We start from the raw sequence: 22,340 nt of genomic DNA, 5'->3' as shown, positions 1-22,340 counted from the left end.
GTCAACTTGTGTTACAAATGGATAATTATTGAAAATCAGTTCCACGAATGTGTTAAATGGCTTATTTCCACAAAGTAATCGTCTAATTCCTCAAGGACATCCAGTAAGTATTGTTGTCTGATATGAAACAGCGGCAAAGACACACATTTTTCTGAAGTTAACAGAACCGCTTTGTTTTCACAAATCAATGACAAAAACCGAAGAAACTGACAGATAATTAACATCTATGGCTTTCAGATGTTGTCCCCAGCTAGGCCAGAGAGTGCCTTAGAGTTGACAGGCTGATGAAATGAAATATTGATTGGGATCAATACCACGATGGGCCGAAGCAAAGTGTGGTCTATTTGATCAATTTGTGAGCAAGGTAGAGGCTGACTGTTTCCTTCTTGGTGACAATTAATGCACAGGGCCACCATCCTTTTAGTTACAAACATCAATCTTTCACCTCTTACACCTTCGAGGCACAGTTATGTGAACAACTAACGCACACAGGGACGCTACTAACCAAAAATCTTTAGGTACATAAACAGGTCAGCTCCAAAGGGCTGAAGGCTCGCTATGCATCAGGATTAAGGATTTTAAAATGTTTCAAGTTTCTTGTGTGACAAATTAAAAACAAGCTCAGATACATCTATACAGTTCCACTACAGCTGTGTTGTTTGCAGCGTATTGTTACAATGTCACTTAAAGATGGCCTTGCTGCAGAGTCAAAAGGGATGAAACAAAAAATGTCTTTGCTGTCACTGCGTTAGATGCAGCGCAATGAGACGGCAGCCCTGGGTGATGAAAAGAAAAAAACAAAACAATAAAATAAAGAAAAAGGATAGGATGATATTAAGAATGAGAAAAATAGGCTTTTTATTATACATTTCACGCAGAAATTATAATACAGAGATATTTTCTTTCTGTAATCGCTCACAAAGCCATTAATAGAAATATTAATTGCAGGCACAATGTGTTTGCTTGGAGGACTGCTAACGGCAGATATTGCCTGGCTTGTTTCAAGAGACAGAGAAAAAACAACAACACATTTTTGATTGGAAGATCAAACTACATGACCCTTTAAATAGATAAAATATTTCATTTTATGAGTAATTTGACTGCTTATCTATTTTCTAATATTTAGAAAATACATAAGCATTCTTTTTGGATATTGTGAGAAAATATCTGTAGAAAAACATTGTAAGGGAAAAATAAAAACAGGTTGCAGAAGGAGAAGAATTGTATTTTTTTTCTTGGCTATGGCAATAACAAAAATCTTTAATTAATTAATGCTTTTAAAAATAAAATTTGTTTAAAGAAAATGTCATTCTTTATACTTTTAATTTTTATGTTCACAGAATCCACATTTTTCTCTCTGAGCTCCCATCCATTCAAAACCTTCGAGTCTCATTTGTAATCAGCCAGTGTCACGGCGCTTTCTGCGCCTACAAATGAAGAGCAGTCTTTGCTCTCACTATTTTAAAAAAAAAAGCCATTTGCCATAAAAGATGTAATCAGACTTGCCTCCATAAATTTATTACTCTGCTTTTGATAGAATGCTCTCATTTAATGGCTAACACTATTAAAAGTTGCTCTTATCTCTATTCATTGTTTGAGTGATTACATACAGCTTCGCAGTATAATTTAGAGAAGTGACTTGTTCATGTCATACTGTAGATGTGATTACCTACTAAGCCCTTGTTAGTTAATGTTAATGGATTGATGGATGCTGCTAAACAATTACCCAGGTAGTTTATCATTTTTGCTCTGCCATTACTGAAGATTGTGCATCCTGACCTTTTGAGTAATTTAGCTTCGTTGAAGCTGCTCAGTATTTTTATTTTTATTTTTTAGCTTCTGAAATTCAGAAATTCATCCTAGATGACAGCAACTGCTTCTGTACTTTTGGGAGAACATTAATTTAAGATATGCTTGCATTTTTCCCTTTGGGGTAGAGTTATGCAAAAACCATAAGTATGAGTATGAGAGAGATTGAAGCCACCCACTAGCTCAGAATTTAAATTAAAGAACACCTACATGAAGCACACTTGTCACACAGGTTTCCCATTTATCACGGTGGAGACACTGCCTCAGCTTAAGGCATAAAAGACTCTGCTAATGCCTTGGTAATCATACAGCTTCATTCTGAGCTGTGCGGTATTCTGTGACCTCAGCTGTACCTGGGCACATGTAAAAAAAAAAACAGGAATAACTAAAACGGAAAACGCTTTTTATTGAGAACTCACCTTGGACTACTAGTCGTCCTTGAGCAGTCCTGCGAACGCGCGTCCCCGGTTTGTTAGCAGCACACACATAAACGCCAGAGTGCTGCACACCGACATCTGAGATCATCAGGTTTCCTGTTCCAAGCACCTGAATTCCCTCCACTCCGATGGGTCGGCCATCTGATCAGAGATGGTAGATAAAGGAGAGCAGTTCACAAAGACAAGAAGGCACTATGCGGGGCAGGTGTTACCCAGATATACCTTCATGTAGTGTCAGGGATTATCAGGAGTGTGTGTGCGTGTGTGTGTGAGGATTAGACAAGGTTTAAAAGCATGAGCAAGAACGAAACAAAATGCAAGAATACGACCACCAGCTGACAGTGAAAGTGCTATTTCTGTCCCTCAAGGATGCAGCTTTCACAGCGAGTGAGGCGCAGCATTATAATGTGGAGATGGCGCTGATGCAACAGACGCAAGGAGGAAGGTCAGAGTTTTTACTTGATCTTTGAGTGCAGCGGTTTCCACTTGTTAATTTTTTCACGGCTACATGATTGGTTGAAACACTGTAGGACAAAGCTCTATTTGTATCACAATTCTGGAGTGCTTGGGTTTTGCATTATGATTATTTCCTTGTCATTTACTTTATTTAGATCTAGTCTTTTCAGCTCACCTCTTTGTATTTAGTTTTGTTTTGAATTTTTGTGCATTTGAGTTTGATTGGTGTTCAGCTTTCCAAACCTCCAGCTGTCCCTTGTCTCCTGATAGCTACACCTTTGTGGGGTATAAACGCCTCTCAGTGTTTGTACTGGGTTCTCCTCATGAAAATCCTTAATTTCTAGGTTCGGGTTCCCCTTCTGCTGTTCCCTGAGTTCTTTGTAAGTCGGAAAAAATAATGTTAAACCTTTTACTCGCTTTAAGAAGATCTCTGTGCCTTTGTTCTTTCACCTTCCCATTTAAAATCTGGTTAACAAATAAAGATCTACATATATTTATAAGCTTATTTTTTGATGCCATCTTTTAAGTGGAGCTTGTGCAGATTTTCTTTTTCATTCGTATTGTCTGAGGTTGCTCTAGATTAAATTTTCTACAGAAATTGCTTCATTTTTTTACCTATGAAAATATTTCAGATGCCACTTTGGGACAAGAAACTATAGGAGCACACTTGTAATCTTCTATTTCCTTACACAAGCCATAGCTGCCTTCCCATTCTGCTCTCACTGCAATTACGTGATAAGCTCACACTTTCCCCATGCCCCCTATCTGCAGCGCCAGGCCCAACAATGACTTCAATCTACCTCTGATATTAGCTGTGAGGCCAAGGGAGCGTTCTAATCCCATCTATGACTTCCTTCTGCAGCCTGAATGATCTGATGTGCTAAAAGGCCAGATTGGTGCCGTTCTGGACACTTGACCAGGAAGGAGTCAAAGATTCAATGTGCTCTTTATTATGTTTTATGTCAATGTAGGTGAAAAGAAATGACCAATATGACATGCTATAATGGGACTGCTCCATTGTAGTTCTCAAACTGTATGTTCAAATTACTTGTAGGCAAGTCCAAATGTTTTTACTTTGTAAATAATGACCATATTCTTTAACCCTATTGTGAATAAGTACCACCAGGCAAGTTGACAAACATTGAAAATCACCTTCGGCTGCAATTCATTTAGATTTGAGTTTTTCAAAGATGCTTTTAATAAACAATGTCCCCCTTCACCAACTCAAAAAACAACAACAACAAGAAAACAAACAATCAAATGAACAAAATTCATTTCAGAAACAGTAACACATTTTTTTTTGTTGGTTTTGTCTTGAAAAACAAATCAATATTTTACTCAAAACAAGTCATTAAAAATCACTAAATCGTATATTCTGTTAATTAATGTTTCTGTCAAACTCTTAAAAATCCTGAAAAAACTAAGGAAACTGCCAAGTTTAAGATCAATTTAAAGAGTATTTCACCATTTCATGATACGCAACAGTTCAGTGATTGTGTTCCAACAAACTTTCTCACTAAATATTTTCAGAACACTTTTTGACAATTTATATTTTGTTCCCTGAGTTTGTGGGCTGTCTTCTCTGCTCCATCAAAGGGTTAAATTTGTTTTACAAAGCTGCTACAACATCCTAAAGCACACGGGGTTCTGTCAATCCGACTCGCCACAAAACCACCTCAGTAAACTCAAATCACGCCTGCTGAGCATCTGTGCTGAGACGGGAGTTTACAGAAACAGCAAGCATACGTTGGAGTCTTTCCTCTTTGTGTCAAAATCCTCTGGTTGAATAGTTTTGCTGATGCTGCGCTTTGTGATTACAGTTACAGTTTTTCTTAATTTTATGTGACCAATTCTGCCCATCCGTACATATTTTCTACACTGTTAACATCCTGACTGTAGTTTGGATTTGAGAAAGTCTGCTTTATTGATTTTTATCACCTAAGTACAGAAAGAACTAACGATTCATTGGACCTTTTGTCTCAAGAGAAGCATTTTTGTTTTATTTGCACTGCATGTATTCCTTTTTCCCTTCCCTTTACTCCACTTAATTACCTTCCCTCTGCCAACCACTAATTAATTTAGTGTCAGGAAAGAAAGAGCACAAGCTAGCAGGTGGTGCTGTTCAATGAATAGCAACAAACTAACTCTAGCATTAAGGAGTGACTGATGTGAAACTATCAGATTCGTTTTGCAGCCTATCCAAGTCTCCCTGCTATAATCTAATACACACAAATCCCATTGTGTTAGCATTTCATTCTGGCAGCATTGCGTAAGGCAATACTGTCAATCTGATTACGGCTGACTTCTTGGGAGGGGCAGCAATTTACATTTAGGATAGCAAATCAGATGGGATAATAGGTAAAAAAAAAAAAAAAAAACAGATAAGAGGCTGAAAAATTGGCTGAGACAGACTTTGAGTGATAGTAAGGGTGAAAAAAACACGTAGGGAGGAGGAACTAATTGTATCTGGCTCAGCACCTCACTGCAATTACTCAGAGGCTCTCCTGCGCTTCGAAGAGAGGTTCAACTTCATGAGGAGATGAAGCACATATTTATCAGTACGGAGTCAAGCATAATGTTTAGCCCTGAGGCTTAATGTTGAGTCCCATTGCCTTGTGTATACACAATAGATTTACTGTCTGAAACGTATTCTGTGTACACATACGCGTCACACAGAGCGGGGCGACCGGGGATAAACAAACCCACCAGGACGTGGCCCCTTGCGGTTCAGCTGAATAAAATGTACTTCATCTTAGCAGATAATTCCTCAAAATAAAAAATAAAAATAAAAAAACATGCAGAATGCATCACTGCTGCAGCCTTTTCTGTGCTTTGATGAGGTATTGTTCTCACCTAATCTGCTCCAGGACACAATGGGGCGAGGATATCCCGTGGCAACACACTCCAGGATGGCGGTCTGGTGAACAGTGAGGGTAAGGTTCTCCGGGCCGACCAGAATCACAGGCTCTTTGTAAACAGACGACTGAGAGCCTGCAAGAAAAAGAGTAGAAGTTGGTATGGTTAAATTGCTTTCTTGTTAATTAGTTAAATATACTGTCACAATAATTTTCAGTAAGCCCATATTTCTGTATTAAAAATGTTTTCATTGGCCTGGTGCAGTTATTGTTTGTAGGTGGGAAAATCACCTTAATTAACAGAATAAAGTTTTGAAACCATATGTCTCTGTGATGAACGAAAGTAATTCACTTTGTGAATTTAATTACTGGAAAAACATGAACTTTTCAACAATATTTATGTGTACTGAATTATCACATAAATAATGTGATAATTCACATTATTTATGTGAATTATCACATGAATAATGTGATAATTATTACATATTATTTATGTGTAATAATTATCTAAATTATTAGATTGCTAAAAACAGTTTTAGCAATGTTTTTAGCAAATACATTGCTAAAAACGTCAATGTATTTCCCAAGAATCTTATGCAGTCCGTTAACACAATGCACACAAACAAAGGTGAAAGTACAATATGCTGCTTAATTAAGAGTTTTTATGGCGAGGGGAAGAAAACAGCACGTGAGAGACAAGTCTGCAAGTAATGACAACCTGAAACAGTCAGGAGAGCCTCTGCACTGTGTTTTACTCCAGCACTGTTGTGTGCCACGCAGCAGAACTTTCCGCTGTCCTCTTCACGCACTCCTGTGATTTGCAGAACGCCTGTCGGCAGCAGTGTATACCTACACGAGAGAAAGAGTCAGGTGAAGGACGTTGACAAAAAAGTAATACTGTTTGAAAGGCAACCTCAGGCCATGCTCAGCCCAACCTCTCATTTGTAGTGTCCACTGGGCGTCTGTCTTTTTCCCAGCTAATAACCGGCTCTGGCAGACCATGGATCTGGCACTGGAATCGAGCCACGCCAGACTCTTCAGCATGCACCGACTCTGGCTGCACATGGAAGTCTGCCATAGCTGTGGAGAGTGAGGGGAGAACGGGATTTTAGGCCGTACTGTCATAAAACAGCTTCAGAGCGAAGATGCCTCTGTGATTACAGAGAGGAGCATGGAGTCCAGGAACAGATGGCGAGGTCCCCATTGAGTCCTGATATCAGTATTCTGTAGTCTGAGGCCACATAAAGATGTGGAAGCAACTGAAACCATAAGTCATTGATGCCTAATGTTATGTAAATCTGAATTAACAAAACAAACCTGGAAGAAAATGTAAAAAGTATTCAGAAAATGCACAGAAAAAAGAAATAATCTATACACAGCGTTTACCAATGATAAAATCTTCCCTTTAAATTTACTGACTTTGTTACTGTTATCAATCTGTACTTAAAGCACAGACGCAGACATATGGATTTCCTGCCACATTTACTATGTGGGTCAACCTTTTATTCCCCCAGCTTTCTTTCAAATTGCTTGTCAATAAAGAAAAAGATACAAATACCATAATAACAAAACCAGTATCATTATCCCGAGTGAGAGCCTCATTCAGCTGCACTTCACATATCTACTCCCCACAGAACAAAAGCATAATCAGAGTTGGAGCAAGCAGTAAACTCAATTAGACAGAGGCCCACTCCTCTCTCTCAGTTCTCCCACCTGCTTCAACAGGAGTGGCCTCTTTTAAATGTCAGCCATAATTAACTTGGACGAAGGACGACTTATTTTAATGTAGTTACTGTATTACAACAGGAGCGTCCAGAACCCCTTATTATATCTTAACCTCTTGCTCCAACGTGGAGCCTACATTAATTTATTGGCCGCAAGAAGAGAAAGCAGAGAGCATTGCTATTTAATGTCTGAAAGCTTTAACGTCTTGTTTACTGTGTATGACCCAATCTCTTTTGTGCACTGTATTATAACAGTTTATGCTTTAACGCTAATAATTGATATTGACATTAACTTAACTATGGTGGTGTTATGTCATTTCAATTTAGAAGAGTTTGCATAAATGCTGAAGTGCAAACATAAAGGTCAGCAGTTGAAAGGAGACTAGTCAGGGAGAAACAGTTCACATAAAGTAGCACACTTTAGAGCAGAGTGGCACCAGTGGTCTAGCAAAGTCTGACACCCTAATTATTTCATATGGCAGCTTAATGAGAAGAGTGGCATTCTGCAACACGACTTGACCTTAGGTCTCGCGATGGATGTCGGGAGCTCTAATGAAAATTAATTCAATGCAATCTTGTTTGTATAGCACCAACTTGTAAGATAAGTCATCTCGGGGCATTTTAGATAGCAGGGTCAGGACCTTGCTATATTACAGAGGAAAAACACAACAATTCCCTTTTGTGCAGTGCTTGGCAACAGTGAGGAGGGAAAAAAGCTGTCCTCTTATTTCAAACAAGGAGGAAACTTTAGCAGAACCAGACTATGGGTGGGTGGCTGTCTGCCTGGAACGGCTAAGGTGAAGAGACAGTGGAGAGACAAAAGACTTGCAAACCTCTCTTTTGACTGCTCACTCCGTGCACTGTGGAGTTTTGACATAAAAGGAAGACATTTGAACAATTTTAGAACTATTTTGTTCAAAAACATTTGACACTAAATTGATTATAGTCGAATTGTTCCCGGTGCACCATTTTTCAAATCTCCCTTATTTACTGTCAGTTTATATATTTATTTACTATTTTGAAAAATATATATATTTATTCATCTCATTCAAAGATAGTGTCTTTTTCAGTTCTGCATGATGACAATATACTTGTCGACTTCAAAGCTAGAACAAAGTAAACAGCAGAGATAGTGGTAAACTATGTAATCTCGCTAAATCTTTTAAATAAGACATGATTTTATCAGTCAAAATTCCCAAGGAAATCCAAAAGGCTCATGGCAAAAGGTTTTTCACAAAATACTTGGAGAAAACTGTTGTTTTGTAAGATGTAGATAACTGTAGATGAATTGGCAACCTGTCCGAGTGTATCCTGTCTCTTGCACAGTGATGGGAGACCAATCCAACAAGAACAGACTGACGGATAGATGGATGGACTGATAGATGGACGGATGCTTGATTTCAACAATTCCAATTTTAAAGAAAACCCGTCCAATGCTCCAAAGCACTCTTGGATCTGTCACATTTATAAGAGTACATTGGTTTGTATCAGTTTCCAAGTGGGAAGTGTGTGAAAGTGGATACACTTTGTGCAGTATATCCACAATGTGTGTACTGAACTTTGTGCAGAGAAAATAAGTGCAGTATACAACCAGAGAAAATAGAATAATCTTGGACAGAACAGATGAAAAAAAAAACTCATGAGGAGGTTAATACTGTAAATCCTTAGAGAGAGGAAGAAAGTGTAAAGGCAGAGAAATGCTTTGTAGGAGGTTGTTCTACAGCCAAGGTCTTCAGAAGAATGACAAGAGTTATGATCTAGAAATGCAAAAATAAAAAAAATAAAAACTTTTAACTTTAATCGTTCCTTCTGAACTCAGCGTGGAAGCTGGTTCAGGAGGAAATGAGCCAGAAATACAGGTGCTGGTCATAAAATTAGAATATTGTGATAAAGTTCATTATTTTCCATAATGTCATGATAAAAATTAAATTGTCATATATTTTAGATTCATTGCACACCAACTGAAATATTTCAGGTCTTTTATTGTTTTAATTTTGATGATTTTGGCAAACAGCTCATGAAAACCCAAAATCCCTGTCTCAAAAAATTAGAATATTATGAAAAGGTTCTCTGAACGAGCAATAAAAATAATCATCTGAATCAACAAAGTAACTCTAAACACCTGAAAAAGATTCCTGAGGCCTTTAAAAACTCCCAGCCTGGTTCATTACTCAAAACCGCAGTCATGGGTCAGACTGCTGACCTGACTGCTGTCCAGATGGCCATCACTGACATCCTCAAGCAAGAGGGTGAGAAACAGAAAGAAATTTCTGAACGAATCGGCTGTTTGCAGAGTGTTATATCAAGGCACCTCAGTGGGAAGTCAGTAGGAAGGAAAAAGTGTGGCAGAAAACGCTACACAACGAGAAGAGGTGACCGGACCCTGAGGAAGATTGTGGAGAAGGGCCGATTCCAGACCTTGGGGGAAGCAGTGGACTGAGTCTGGAGTAGAAACATCCAGAGCCACTGTGCACAGGCGTGTGCAGGAAATGGGCTACAGGTGCCGCATTCCCCAGGTCAAAGGTCAAGCCACTTTTGAACCAGAAACAGCGGCAGAAGCGCCTGACCTGGGCTACAGAGAAGCAGCACTTTGGACCACTGTTGTTCAGTGGTCCAAAGTACTTTTTTCGGATGAAAGCAAACTTTGCATGTCATTCGGAAATCAAAGTGCCAGACTCTGGAGGAAGACTGGGGAGAAGGAAATGCCAAAATGCCAGAAGTCCAGTGTCAAGTACCCACAGTCAGTGATGGTCTGGGTGCCATGTCAGCTGCTGGTGTTGGTCCACTGGGTTTAATCAAGGGCAGGATCAATGCAGCAGCTATCAGAAGATTTTGGAGCACTTCATGCTTCCATCTGCTGAAAAGTTTTATGGAGATGAAAATTTAATTTGGTCTGGAATCGGCCCTTCTCCACAATCTTCCTCAGGGTCCGGTCACCTCTTCTCATTGTGCAGCGTTTTCTGCCACACTTTTTCCTTCCTACTGACTTCCCACTGAGGTGCCTTGATATAACACTCTGCAAACAGCCGATTCGTTCAGAAATTTCTTTCCGTTTCTCACCCTCTTGCTTGAGGATGTCAGTGATGGCCTTCTGGACAGCAGTCAGGTCAGCAATCTGACCCATGATTGCGGTTTTGAGTAATGAACCAGGCTGGGAGTTTTTAAAGGCCTCGGGAATCTTTTTCAGGTGTTTAGAGTTACTTTGTTGATTCAGATGATTATTTTTATTGCTCGTTCAGAGAACCTTTTCATAATATTCTAATTTTTTGAGACAGGGATTTTGGGTTTTCATGAGCTGTTTGCCAAAATCATCAAAATTAAAACAATAAAAGACCTGAAATATTTCAGTTGGTGTGCAATGAATCTAAAATATATGACAATTTAATTTTTATCATGACATTATGGAAAATAATTAACTTTATCACAATATTCTAATTTTATGACCAGCACCTGTATAAAATCTTCGCTTCAAGTGTTTGGTGTATTATTGGGGCATGCCATTAGCAATGCATAAGGAGAGCAGTGACTGACCTGCGAAGCAGGTCAGTCACTGCCTCCATGCATTGCATGGCAGGCACCTATTGTTCTACACCCAATAGAACGCCTGGATATTATTATTATTATAACAACTTCTTCCATTACCGTTAATGCGGCTCGTACCGCTGCGTGCCCACCCACAAAAGTGGTATCAAAACGTGTGTCTCGATCCCGGCATTGGAGCTATTACTTTTATTGGGGATCGGAGTTACGACGGCGACGTAAAAAGCGAAAAACGAGCGAAATTTCCAACTGCCGAAACCTTAGAGTGTAACTGAAACCAACTGCCGCTTTTTAGAGTGAGAAAAAGAGTGGAATTTTGACCCCAAAATAATTTTGAAATCGCTCTCATGGGTGCAAAAATTGCTCTATTGGTATGAAAGTCGGTCATGACATTGATACGAATGCCTGCTCCGGTAAAATGTTTTCAAAATTTCCCTAGGGCTTATGGTTTTCGGTCCAGGTGCTTCAGAGCAAAGTTTTGGGACAGGATAACTGACGCTCCTCTCCAGTGTTTTACATACATTTCTGAAAAATCTCTGAGCTCAGCGCACACCATTTTTCTCTCATCACTGCAATTACTGTGATTGAGCTACAGATATGAATCGCGGTAATAGATGAGATGAGAAATAGCCCTCTCATATGCTTCAAACGGTTTTTGGATCGGACTTACGGAACCCGAACGGGAAGCAGTCGTTCGGACTGCTTTTTCCATTAAAACTGACTGGGTGTCTCATAAAGATAGATAAGTCTGACACACACAGGGCACTTTCATCACTATAGCAACAGAATGCAGAGAGGGAGAACTGCTGGGGTTTGGACTACAAAGACTCTGTAGTTCTAAATATGGCGGAACACTTTAATGCAGAGGGCAGAGCAGAAGGTCAGAACTACAACATGGCGGAACACTCAATTATTACAGAGGAGGCCTGAGCTGGCAGTTAGAACTACTTCCTGTTTTGGGCATTATACAGGTGGATTAACCAAACCACTGTTACACATTGGATTAGTGTGGTTATGAAAATTAAGTTTACTGAAAGTTTCAAAATAAAACTCTGAAAATTGCACTGACAAAAGTGCATCGCCGTAGGCGATGCAAAAATGAAAATCTTTTTTTTATGTTTTTTTTCTCAGGATAGTGAACTGCCTTGCGCAGCAAGGCAGTTCATTAACATTAGCATTTCATGGTTGTCTTAAAGATTGAAATCCTTCCCCAGCTTTCTGTCTCACACACACAGCAGTTGGCTGAGGGCCAATCGCTAGAGCAACAGAATCCAGAGAAAGGCTGCTGGTTTGGACTACAAACCAGCAGCCATAACTGCCATAACTGTAGTTCTATCTATGGCCAAGACTCAGTTAAAATAGAGGCCTGACCAGCATGTCAGAACTACAACATGGCGGAACACTCAATTATTACAGAGGAGGAGTTGGCTGGTATTATAAACAACTTGTGCTTTGAGCATTATATAACTGATTTAACCTGATCACTATTACACATGAAATTAGTGTGGCAATTTCAAATGAAGCTTATTGAAATTTTTCAAAATAAAAGCCTTGACAATTTTTACATCATGTAATTGCTCTTTTTACATACATTTCTGCAAAAAGTTCTGAGCTCAGCGCACACCATTTTTCTCTCATCACTGCAATTACTGTGAATGAGCTACAGATATGAATCGCGGTACTAAATGAGACGACAAATAGCCCTCTCATACGCTTCAAACGGTTTTCGAATACGTATCACGGTTCCCGAATGGAAAGGAGTTGTTCGAACAGCTTTTTGGAGTGAAACTGGCTGGCTCAAACAGATAGAATTGTTTCTCCCCCTGTCTGGAGAAACACAGGGGGAGGCTTGATCACTATAGCAACAGAACACAGACAAAAGCCAAACTGCTCCTTAGGACTACAAAAACACCATCTTTGTAGTTCTAAACACGATGGAACACTTTACTACAGAGGCCTGAGCAGAAGGTCGGAAGGTCAACATGGTGGAACCCTCAATCATTACAAAGGAGGGCTGAGCTGGCAGTTAAGAAGTACATAATGGTGGAACTCTGACTTATTACAGAAAGAAGGTGAGCAGAATGTTATAACTACAGACAGGGCAGAATGTTCTGGGCATTATATATAAACTGGTTTAACCCAACCACTGTTAGATATTGGATTAGTGTGGCCATTTAAAATGAAGCTTACTGAAAATTTCAAAATAAAAGCCTGAATATTCCTCTTGGGCCTTTATTATGTTTTTCTCTCAGGTTAGTGCAGAGACAACTACAGATTTAAATCGTGTTTCCATCGGAGACAAGAAATTGCCCTCTTATATGCTTCAAAAAGTTTTCGGATTGCTCTTATGGATGCTGAACAGTAAGCCGCTTTGATCAGAAAAACTAACTGCTTCAAACAGTTAGAATTCTCTCTCCCTGTGTGTCTCACTAACATGATAGTTGAGCTGCTCTTTAGAACTACAATGACTGAAGGTCAGAACTACAACATGGCGGAACTTTCAGATACCACAGATTAGGGCTGAACTGGCATTTAGAACTACTTGCTGTTTTGGGCATTATATAGTTGGATTAACCCAACCACTGTTACACATTTTATTGCTGTGGTCAATTAAAATGAAGCTTAATGAAAATTTCAAAATAAAAGCCTTGATATTTTTCACATCAGCTTTGGGCTTTATGTGAAATGTTTAAACAAACTACTTTTACACATTGAATTGGTGTGGTGGTTAAAATGAAGCCTACTGAAAGTTTCAAAATAAAAGTCTGCATATTCCTCTCATGCTAGTGCAACGCCGTAGGCGTTGCAATAATATTAAGCTTTTTTCGCATTTTTTTTCCTCAGGATAGTGAACTGCCTTGCGCAGCAAGGCAGTTCATTAACATTAGCACAAGTTTAGCATTTTACTGCCCCCACTAGTGCACTGCCTTGCGCAGCAAGGCAGTGCATTAGCATTAGCATTAGCCTTTTCCCTAAAGGTAGCTATTAGATAATTTTCTTACTTATTAGCGATGTTCAGTATACTGAATGGAGTAAATCAATGACAGAAAACATGCTAGTGATGCCACACATCCTACATGAATATTAGTCTTCATGCTAATATTAGCATTTTGGCTTATGCATTAATTTCAACATACTGAATGGTACAGGTACAGTTTAGTCAACATGTTTCTGACTCACCACAGGTTATTGACTACATTGCAGCTTTCTTTAGCATTAATGCTAATTTTTTGCATCAGAAGGCTTGATTAAAAAGCGACGGGCACACTTTGGCATGCCCCTCAAAATTTCTGCGGAATTTTCTAGTTTTGTTATAAAATCTTATGAATTTTTCATTTTAAGCAGCTATTTATTGTCCAAGCATGTTTACAAGCATTATGAGTGCGATTGTCAAAGACACTCGAGCAATACTTGCTGTTGAAGGCTGTATTTGATCAGACCTTGACTTGTTAATCTCATTGAACAGGTCCTACCATAAATGTGATAATCTCTGTTATAATCAAATATTTTGTTACATCTACATCAACTGTGGTAAAACCCAAAAAGTCATTGCCAAAATTTTTTGCTATATTTACAGAAGCCATTTGTATTACTATCTGGTTAACCCACTGCAAGACTGTGCCTGAGGCAAAGTCTGGAGGAACAGTTTGTTATTTTAACACTTTCGAAGGTGCTGATAAAAAAATGGAGATACATGGGTAGGCATGCAGGCAAAGTCCTCCGGGCAAAAATCCAGCAGTTTCAAAGCTGTGTCTTTAACATAGAACTCTTGAAGTAGCTTGTGCTTCCTTACAGTTAATTGAATTATGAAACACAGTCTATTCCAAATCAAACCAGTATTTTCCTCTTTGACATTGGACAATGTGACCTCTGTATGAGTTTTGGTTCATTTAAACTGATAAATAGCATCAAAGTCTGAGAAACATTCCCCCCCCTCTAGCATGATGCCTAAGCCACCATGCTTGCACAGTTTGAAGTCGGTGTTTGGGGGTCGTCTGTGGCCTCAAACAGAGCGATTTTGCTTTCATCACTCTACAAAATATTGTTTCTCTTCAGGTTGGTCAATGTGTTGAAATAAAAGCTATTTCAGTTCTAAGCTTCATTTTCACAGTTATTATGAACACAGCTGTATCTTTGGCTGGAAGACTTTAATTTCAACAAACGGTAATTTTCACCAGTGAGATTTTGCAAGATGATTTTAAAGCAGAGGAGTGAGTCACAAAAAAAGCACAGCGGTTTATATAATGTACAGCAATGTCTGAATTTACTGGGACACTTAAACATTAAAGAACAAAAGGCGACAAAAGGGTACCACTGTCTAAAGGAGCCATCTTGTGCATCTTTGCCAAGTACTCATGGTGCACGCTGATTTAGCTCTTGTGTGTGTCCTCTGACACACACCCCTAGCGGGCCCCACCCTTGGCCCTCATGCATAAAACATGGGGTTCTTTAAGAGGCCCTTGCCCCCTGCAATCTCTCACAAAATCAGACACAATTGTCAGAATCACAATAGGGAAACATATACGGATAAATGTATACAGGAAAGGGGGACTTGTTAACTGTCTGCACCAGCTGTAAAGAAAAACAGCCTTGAATAATCTGCAGTGTGTTCAAGTCTTTTATTGTTAAAGGTTAAAATCAGTCTAGAAATAAAGCTCAGCTATGGCCACCGTACATAAACATATGTTAATGCAAAGAGGTTGTTTGACTAGAGCGCACCATTTCAACCCCCCCTTCGCTGAAAGAACAGTGAGGCGCTCTCATCCCAAAACCTGGCCCCACCGGACCTGTTCAGCCTTTGTTTTTCGCTCTTCCTTTGCTCTCTGTTGACAGACACTCACACATGATTAAAGAGTGTCCACTACCAGCGTGACGCCGCTGGCTGAAATGAAGCAGGTCTAATTGCCGCAATAGAGGAGAGAATGGACGTGGTGCATGCTAAAAAGAAACCCATACACAAGTGCACAGGGAGGAGATCGCTCCTTCAACATATGTTCGACAGTTTGTGACAAAAGAAGAATGATTGAGGGAATAATATGAGGAAGGGCTGCAGACAGGAAGTGTGAAGCATGGTGTTTTCAACAAGTAGCTGCACTGTAAATCAGATTTTGTCAAAAGTGAAAGGGACTGTCCCGCTGGGTGTTTCACGTTAAACAAAAGCAGTCCGAATCGAGCAGAAATCCGCTTGAAAATCAGGCTGAAAGAAATTTCACCTGCATATGCCTGAATATTTGCAAGCGGGAACAAAGACCTAATAGCAAATGCATGTGGTTGGGCGGTGTTGTGCAGGTATTGTTCAAGAATTTCAAGTTTAAACTCGACAAACCAGGTCGTGTTTACCCGAACCTAAAGCTGGGGGATTGAAGGCACTTTCCTGTCAGCAAGTTCAATCTATTTAATGAAGAAATGCAGATTAAATGGTGATTGTTTCAATTACCCCTCTGTGAATTGGTTTGTTTTTTTGGCCTAATGAGCCAATGTAATGATCTTTATTACTCAGACTCAAACACAGAGGCACTTGGGTAACATACAGATCAAATACCTGCACCATTATCAGCAACACTGCATGCTGCGGTGGCCAAATCAACCAAGAAGATTAGCTATTTTCATGTATTTTACAGCTCTGGTGATGGTTTTTCTTTCCTGTGGTGGGAATGATTCATTGATACGACAGACGTAATGATGCCATCACATGCAGACAAACGTGCTGCAGCAGCAGCAGTCGAACCTGCAGCTAGAGGTGTTATAATGTCATTGTACTCCCGTCCTTTTGCCTCCAGCCACGTCTGGCGTACATCTGCGCTGCACTTGATCGCGCTCCTCACTCCACTCCCACGAGTCCTCTCAAGCCTGTGACATCATTAAGCACATGTTGTTCAAGCTAGTGGTGGTGACTGCTGCACCCACCCTCGCTCTGCTTTGATAAACGAATAAAACAAAGATGAAACCAATAAATAATGGAGAAGGTATACGGTGCAATTCCAGCTTGGACAGCTTGGACTTCCAACAACCTCGAAACAGGCATCCCTTGAAGTAGCAACCTCTGCGACGGGGCCATGAAGAAAGCATTGTTATGCAGATATGATATTTTATTGGCAGACTGCCCAATCGGGACCCCACCTCTTCTCCTGTCGGGCACCCAGTGTAATACGTGAGCACCGCCGTCATCCATCTGCTGATTTGTGCGCGATGCTTATCATCTAAGGAAGGATGGGCTTCACACACACTGACACACTCTCATTCCCCCCCTTTAATGCACTGTCACCATGACACCTTCCTGCATCGGAGCCCGCGTGAGCAAAAGCATCAATTTACCAGAACATCTGCCAGGGGAGCCAAAGTGGCAGATGTTCAGATGAAAACGGGGCTTAGGAAGCAAACCAACTGATCACTTATGGTAAATGCACCCAAGCTAATGTACCTGTAGTAAAATTTATAAGGCATGACCTGACAGTTATTTCTGGCAGTCAACCTTTACGTTTTACTCCTTGTGTTACTTTATGAGGAGGAAAACCTCCATTTGGCTTTGGGAGAAAGACACTGGACCACCCTGAATTAATGCACATCCTTAAAAAACCCGTTTATATCCCAAACAGTATCTGGACAGTGATTGTATTCAAAAGTACAATTATAACGAATGCCCTCTAAAAATTGACAAAACAATGTTTCCAAAATATCATTTTAAGATGTGTAGCCATCCAAAATGGCTCACAATTTCGTCATCTGCACTTGTGTGTGAGGTTCCTTTACAGATGACCTCATGAAACTCAAAATTTACCACCTGTTCTAAAACATCTATTCAAAAGATCGACTCATATGCACAACAAAGAGGACTAACACTTGAATCACAAGAAGATAAAGGTAAATAACGAGGGTGTTTGTTTTGAAGATATATGGTAGAAGTAGATTAGTGTTGTCCACTGTTGGATAATTTATCACTCATGGATTGCCCTTGGTGTACATTCTCAGTCATTCAGTATGATGCAAAGAGAGCGGACATATTCTCTTGTCTCCTGAAGACATTTCATCTCATATCCAACAGGTTTCTTATTTCTGAACATAAGAGCCCCACTCATGACCTTACCTGCCCTTTTAGGGTGATTGTTCTGACTACGATTCATAAGCCTGAAAAATAGAAGAAGTCAAGTTTCCTTTCACTGAAGCACTTAGAACTATCACCTGTGGGCAACAAACTGTGTTGAGTCATTTTAAGATAAGTCATCTAAAGTTGTATTGTTATTTTATGTTTTCAAAGGCAGTTCAACAAATCAGTCTTTAATGTCACCTATTAGGGTGCAATTAAAATTATTATGGTGCAATAAAAAATGTAACCCTCCAAGTCAAATACTCGTGAAGTCGGCTCCAAAGCAACGCAATCAAACACCAAGACAAAACGTTTTTGTTTCCAGAAATGTTCACAGATAAATACAAATTTCTACCCCCTTTAATAGTCAAACTTGTTCTCTTAATCAAATACTTCATTTCACTGTTCAACCAGCTGAACTTGAATTTCCCCTGTCAAGTAACGCAATGTGTTTGAGAACAATTTAATTGCCTTTTCTGCTTGCGTTGCAAGTTCGTCTGCATCAGGCATTGCAGTGGTGTCACCGTCTGCTTGTTGTTGTGTTGATCAATAGCATGGAGCTGGTGTACTCCAAGTCAAACATATTAAGACTGATGGCTGCTATAGGAAAGGTCTGCAGAAAATGGGTGTGGCAGCAAAAGGGAAACTAATACCTACTCAAAAAAATGCTTAATATGTTCTAAGGCACAGTTTACCTTGCTCCATATGTTGCTGTTCCTAAAAGGATTCTGTACAGACGTTCAAATGAACAGAAAACGTTTTGTGAAACATCAAGTCTAGTCACAGGAAGCGTGTTTATTACTTGACGTGGCCCTATATGTGGTCATCTATCACCTGAGGAACATTTCTAGGATTAAAGCGCTGATGCAGTAGACGGTCTACTGCAAGTCACCAAAGTGTAAAAGTACAATGACATCAAATGTCTCTGATCGCTCTTTCTTGACATGTCCAAAAAGCCTGTTTATGCAATCTTATGAAGGAGGTATTAATGCAAGACGCTGATACATATATATGTAAAATAACTTCATATTACTACATATTGCGTACTGCACCTACGTCTTTGTGAGGCCTGGTGGATGGGTTCACAAAACAGAGACGCCAAACAATATTCATTTTCACTCGTATCTAATATAGAATTCCTTACAAATAAATTCTGGTACATATTTAAATCGAGATCATCAGGCTGTGATGCAACCCTGCTGACCACTAGAGAAACCACACAGCCCAACTCCTGCACAATTTATTTCAATCCACTACACTGTCTTAGACATGAAACGCTTACTTAAATTATGCATTATTAGAAAATCTCCTCTCGTGCTTTTAATCAATTAATCAAAATCTTTTAGAATCAAATTACGCTGGTTGCTGATGCCTTAGTGCTGCCTTTTTGAATCAGACATGATGTGATTAAACAAAATGTCAGTGTTTAATGCTCTTGGGAAGGCATGCGTAGGTGGAACCAACACGTGCATTTTAAATGTCGTACATGCATAGATATAACAGAAAACATTGTGACCATAACCCATTTGATGTCTAAGTAAAATATAGGCTTTTCAACATAGTATCCATTACTGTCATAACAAACATTGCGAGACTGGCTGCCAAACGCTGAACAAACACTTAATCAGTGTAATTATGCAGTGTAAACACAGAGGTAGCTCTTCGTGTTGCATTATCAATTTGCAGGATGCTGAGGTAGGCAGATATAATGGCATGCTGCACAATAACATGATGGAGAGGCACATTTCTCAATGTCTGCTTTGTTTTTTTTTTTTCCGGCGGGCCCTCCTCACCCAGCCCATCGACCTCGGAGACAAAGCTGGGGCCTCCTCAGCTCCTCGCCCTGGCTACCACACCCCTCACTCCAGCACCGCCATCAGCTTCCTCTGTGGCACACTACCATCAGTCGTTCCTCTGGCCCCTGCTCCGCCCATTACAAGCCCCCCACCTTAATGCTCCCACCATTCACAGTGGACCTAAATCTCACACTTAGCGTCCTCCACTCACTTCAGCATGCAGACCCTAATTAAAGGGAGAGCCATTAAAGCTCAACAGATGCTGAAAATTAAGGGATTATTCAAATGATTTCCAGTCACGGCTTTGTAAGATTAGGGACACGCACGGGAGAAAGGAGAGCGGATAACAGCAGGAGGGAGCAGGGAGGGAGGCAAATATGTGAGAAATAAGAGCTAGAATAACAGACAACGGAGACAAAAAAGAAAAACGGGATTAAAAATGACATATAAGTGTTTCTTCCTGCCAACTCTTTTGATACGGCTTCTTTTCTAATGAAAACCATGTTTAATAAGTGCTTGAATATGCAAAGACTCACAAGTAATTATTAGAGGATTTGATATGTGAGAACAACAGAAAGAAATGCAGAAAAAGCCATTTCTTTGTATTGGTTCAGGACCCACTGGTTGTAAAACTCATTAAAATCTTCAAACTTTTCCTCACTGCAGTCGGCGACGGCTTGAATAAGCTCAGAAATCTCCTCCGCTTTCCAAACGTGGGCTCAGTGTGATCCTCGCTCTGCCTATCACATGGTCTTGTTTACCTTCAAATGCAGCTGTCTCTCTTTTCAACATGAAATTTGCATGGTCCCCGTCATTAACCGATGTGAGTCGTGCATGCTCTGAATGCGAGTAGCACTGGCACTTTGCCCTCTCCCATTCTTACCCTGCACAGATATACAAAACCTAGATGTGCCGTTTAGTTTTCAGTAGATGCAAGAACAGTCCTTCAGCAATATATTTTGAGCATAATGCCTAAGCGTTGTGAGGACAAAAACTTGCACATAAACACTTGTGAAATATACATTTATTTTTTTGTGATATGAAAACCAACTGCAGCTCCTTGTTATAAATGTAACATCTTTAGAATGAAATTCCCTGCAAAAGAGGCCAAATATTTGACAATGACAATATTGTGATTTTCATACGGACATAATTTTCAGAAGCATTTGGAGGAAATATTCCATTGAGATGATGGGATACTAATGAGAGCAGCTGTCTTCAGAGTCTTGCCAAGTTTGTATCAAAGCTGGAAGACAAAAAGAAGTCAATGTGTTTGCTACTGGCTGCTGGTGGTTTTGATGCTAATGTTCCCAAATATCAGCTAAATTTATGACCCGTCAAAATTATTGCAGAAAGCACTTTTCATTTCATTTGCTAGGAAAACCAGAGCAGTGGCAATATGAAAAAGATCAATGTATAATGTAAAAGCATGAATAAAATGTAAAATGTGTTATTGCTGTCTGACATTCAATATGACTAAAATTTTCCTTTTTTAGATCAGTTTATCACTGATATTGTCACTGTATGCGCAATGCCAGAATAATGACAGAAAATATGTTTAGAGGGTTTTATTTTTAAACGGTCACTTCTCAGAAACAGGAAAAGTGAATACAAAAACTGACAAAAAGGAGGATTTGGGGGAAGAGACACTTCAGTGAATGAGAGTATTCTTCCATTACAGGAGCTTCAAACCGTCTTCTTGAAAGAATTCGATCTCCTCTTAACTCAGCCCCTTCCTTAATTTGTTCCTCTTCCAGATTACCATCTTAATAAGGACATTGAATGTGGGATAGCTCCAGAGGGATAAAGTCCTATGAAGTCCCTTGAAAGTTTCCCACTGACCTCAGCCTGAGCATTTTCTTAAAGGCACAGATTTTGGGGGTTTTTAAATATACTTTTACAATCTATGCATACAGTGCTTTAGCTCACCACATCATGACCAAATTGATTTATGGAATGGTTTCTTGGTGAAGCTTAGAAAATGGTGATATTTACTACTAACGAGGAAATGCCCAAAAAAAAGGAACAAAAACACAATTTAAAAGCTGGAAATTCTTGCATCATCATGAACCAGACTTTACTGTAACTCGTCTCGTGTGTTTTTTTTATTTATTATTTTTATGTATTGATACTTACAGAATATTAATAAATATACTGAAGCTCAGAACTGAGCTTCTCTTTACCGAACCAATATGAGACGAGCATTTATGCAGTTCCCAATGTTAAATATAAGGACTTTTCAAAGAGAATTCTCTGCAAAATGTTCTTAAACAAGGTAAATCTCTTTATAGCTCAGCATCAAGGCCACTTCTCAGATATAATATTGCTCCAAGAACAGCTCTGATCTGTTGAGGCACGGTCACTAGACACCTGATGGTGAGCTGGGTTTGCAGATGATTATGTCAGTCTTGCAAGTTGTGAGCAGGGACTTCTATGGAGTTGGATTGTTTGCACCGTTTATCCCAAAGTTGCTTGATTGGATTAAGATCTGAAGAATCTTCAGGTGAAGTCAACACTTCAAAGTTTTTGTGTTCTTCAAACCTTTCTTGAAGCATTTTTTGTCTTTTGGCAGCAGGGTGCACGGCCTTTGTTTTTAGCTTAGGATTTTTGCAGGGGAATCTTACTTAGTTTTTCAGGCA

The 22,340-nt window shown here is 39.6% G+C and overlaps 1 protein-coding gene across 1 annotated transcript in view; it reads right to left on the bottom strand.

Annotated features, from left to right (window-relative positions):
- igdcc3 (immunoglobulin superfamily, DCC subclass, member 3) overlaps positions 1 to 22,340 on the bottom strand; it is a 64,979-nt gene that overhangs the window by 18,871 nt on the left and 23,768 nt on the right. Inside the window, exons 3-6 of the mRNA XM_015002038.2 lie at positions 6,493 to 6,637; positions 6,276 to 6,406; positions 5,556 to 5,693; positions 2,229 to 2,387 (exon numbers count right to left, since the gene is read on the bottom strand). Coding sequence (XP_014857524.1) covers positions 2,229 to 2,387; positions 5,556 to 5,693; positions 6,276 to 6,406; positions 6,493 to 6,637 — 573 coding nt within the window. The remainder of the gene's footprint in view (positions 1 to 2,228; positions 2,388 to 5,555; positions 5,694 to 6,275; positions 6,407 to 6,492; positions 6,638 to 22,340) is intronic.

The sequence above is a fragment of the Poecilia mexicana genome, unplaced genomic scaffold, assembly GCF_051168715.1.
Source record: "Poecilia mexicana isolate PSO_F unplaced genomic scaffold, ASM5116871v1 scaffold_3, whole genome shotgun sequence".
Taxonomy (NCBI): domain Eukaryota; kingdom Metazoa; phylum Chordata; class Actinopteri; order Cyprinodontiformes; family Poeciliidae; genus Poecilia; species Poecilia mexicana.
Note: the sequence above shows the minus strand (reverse complement) of the source record. Positions and strands in the feature narration are given on the sequence as shown.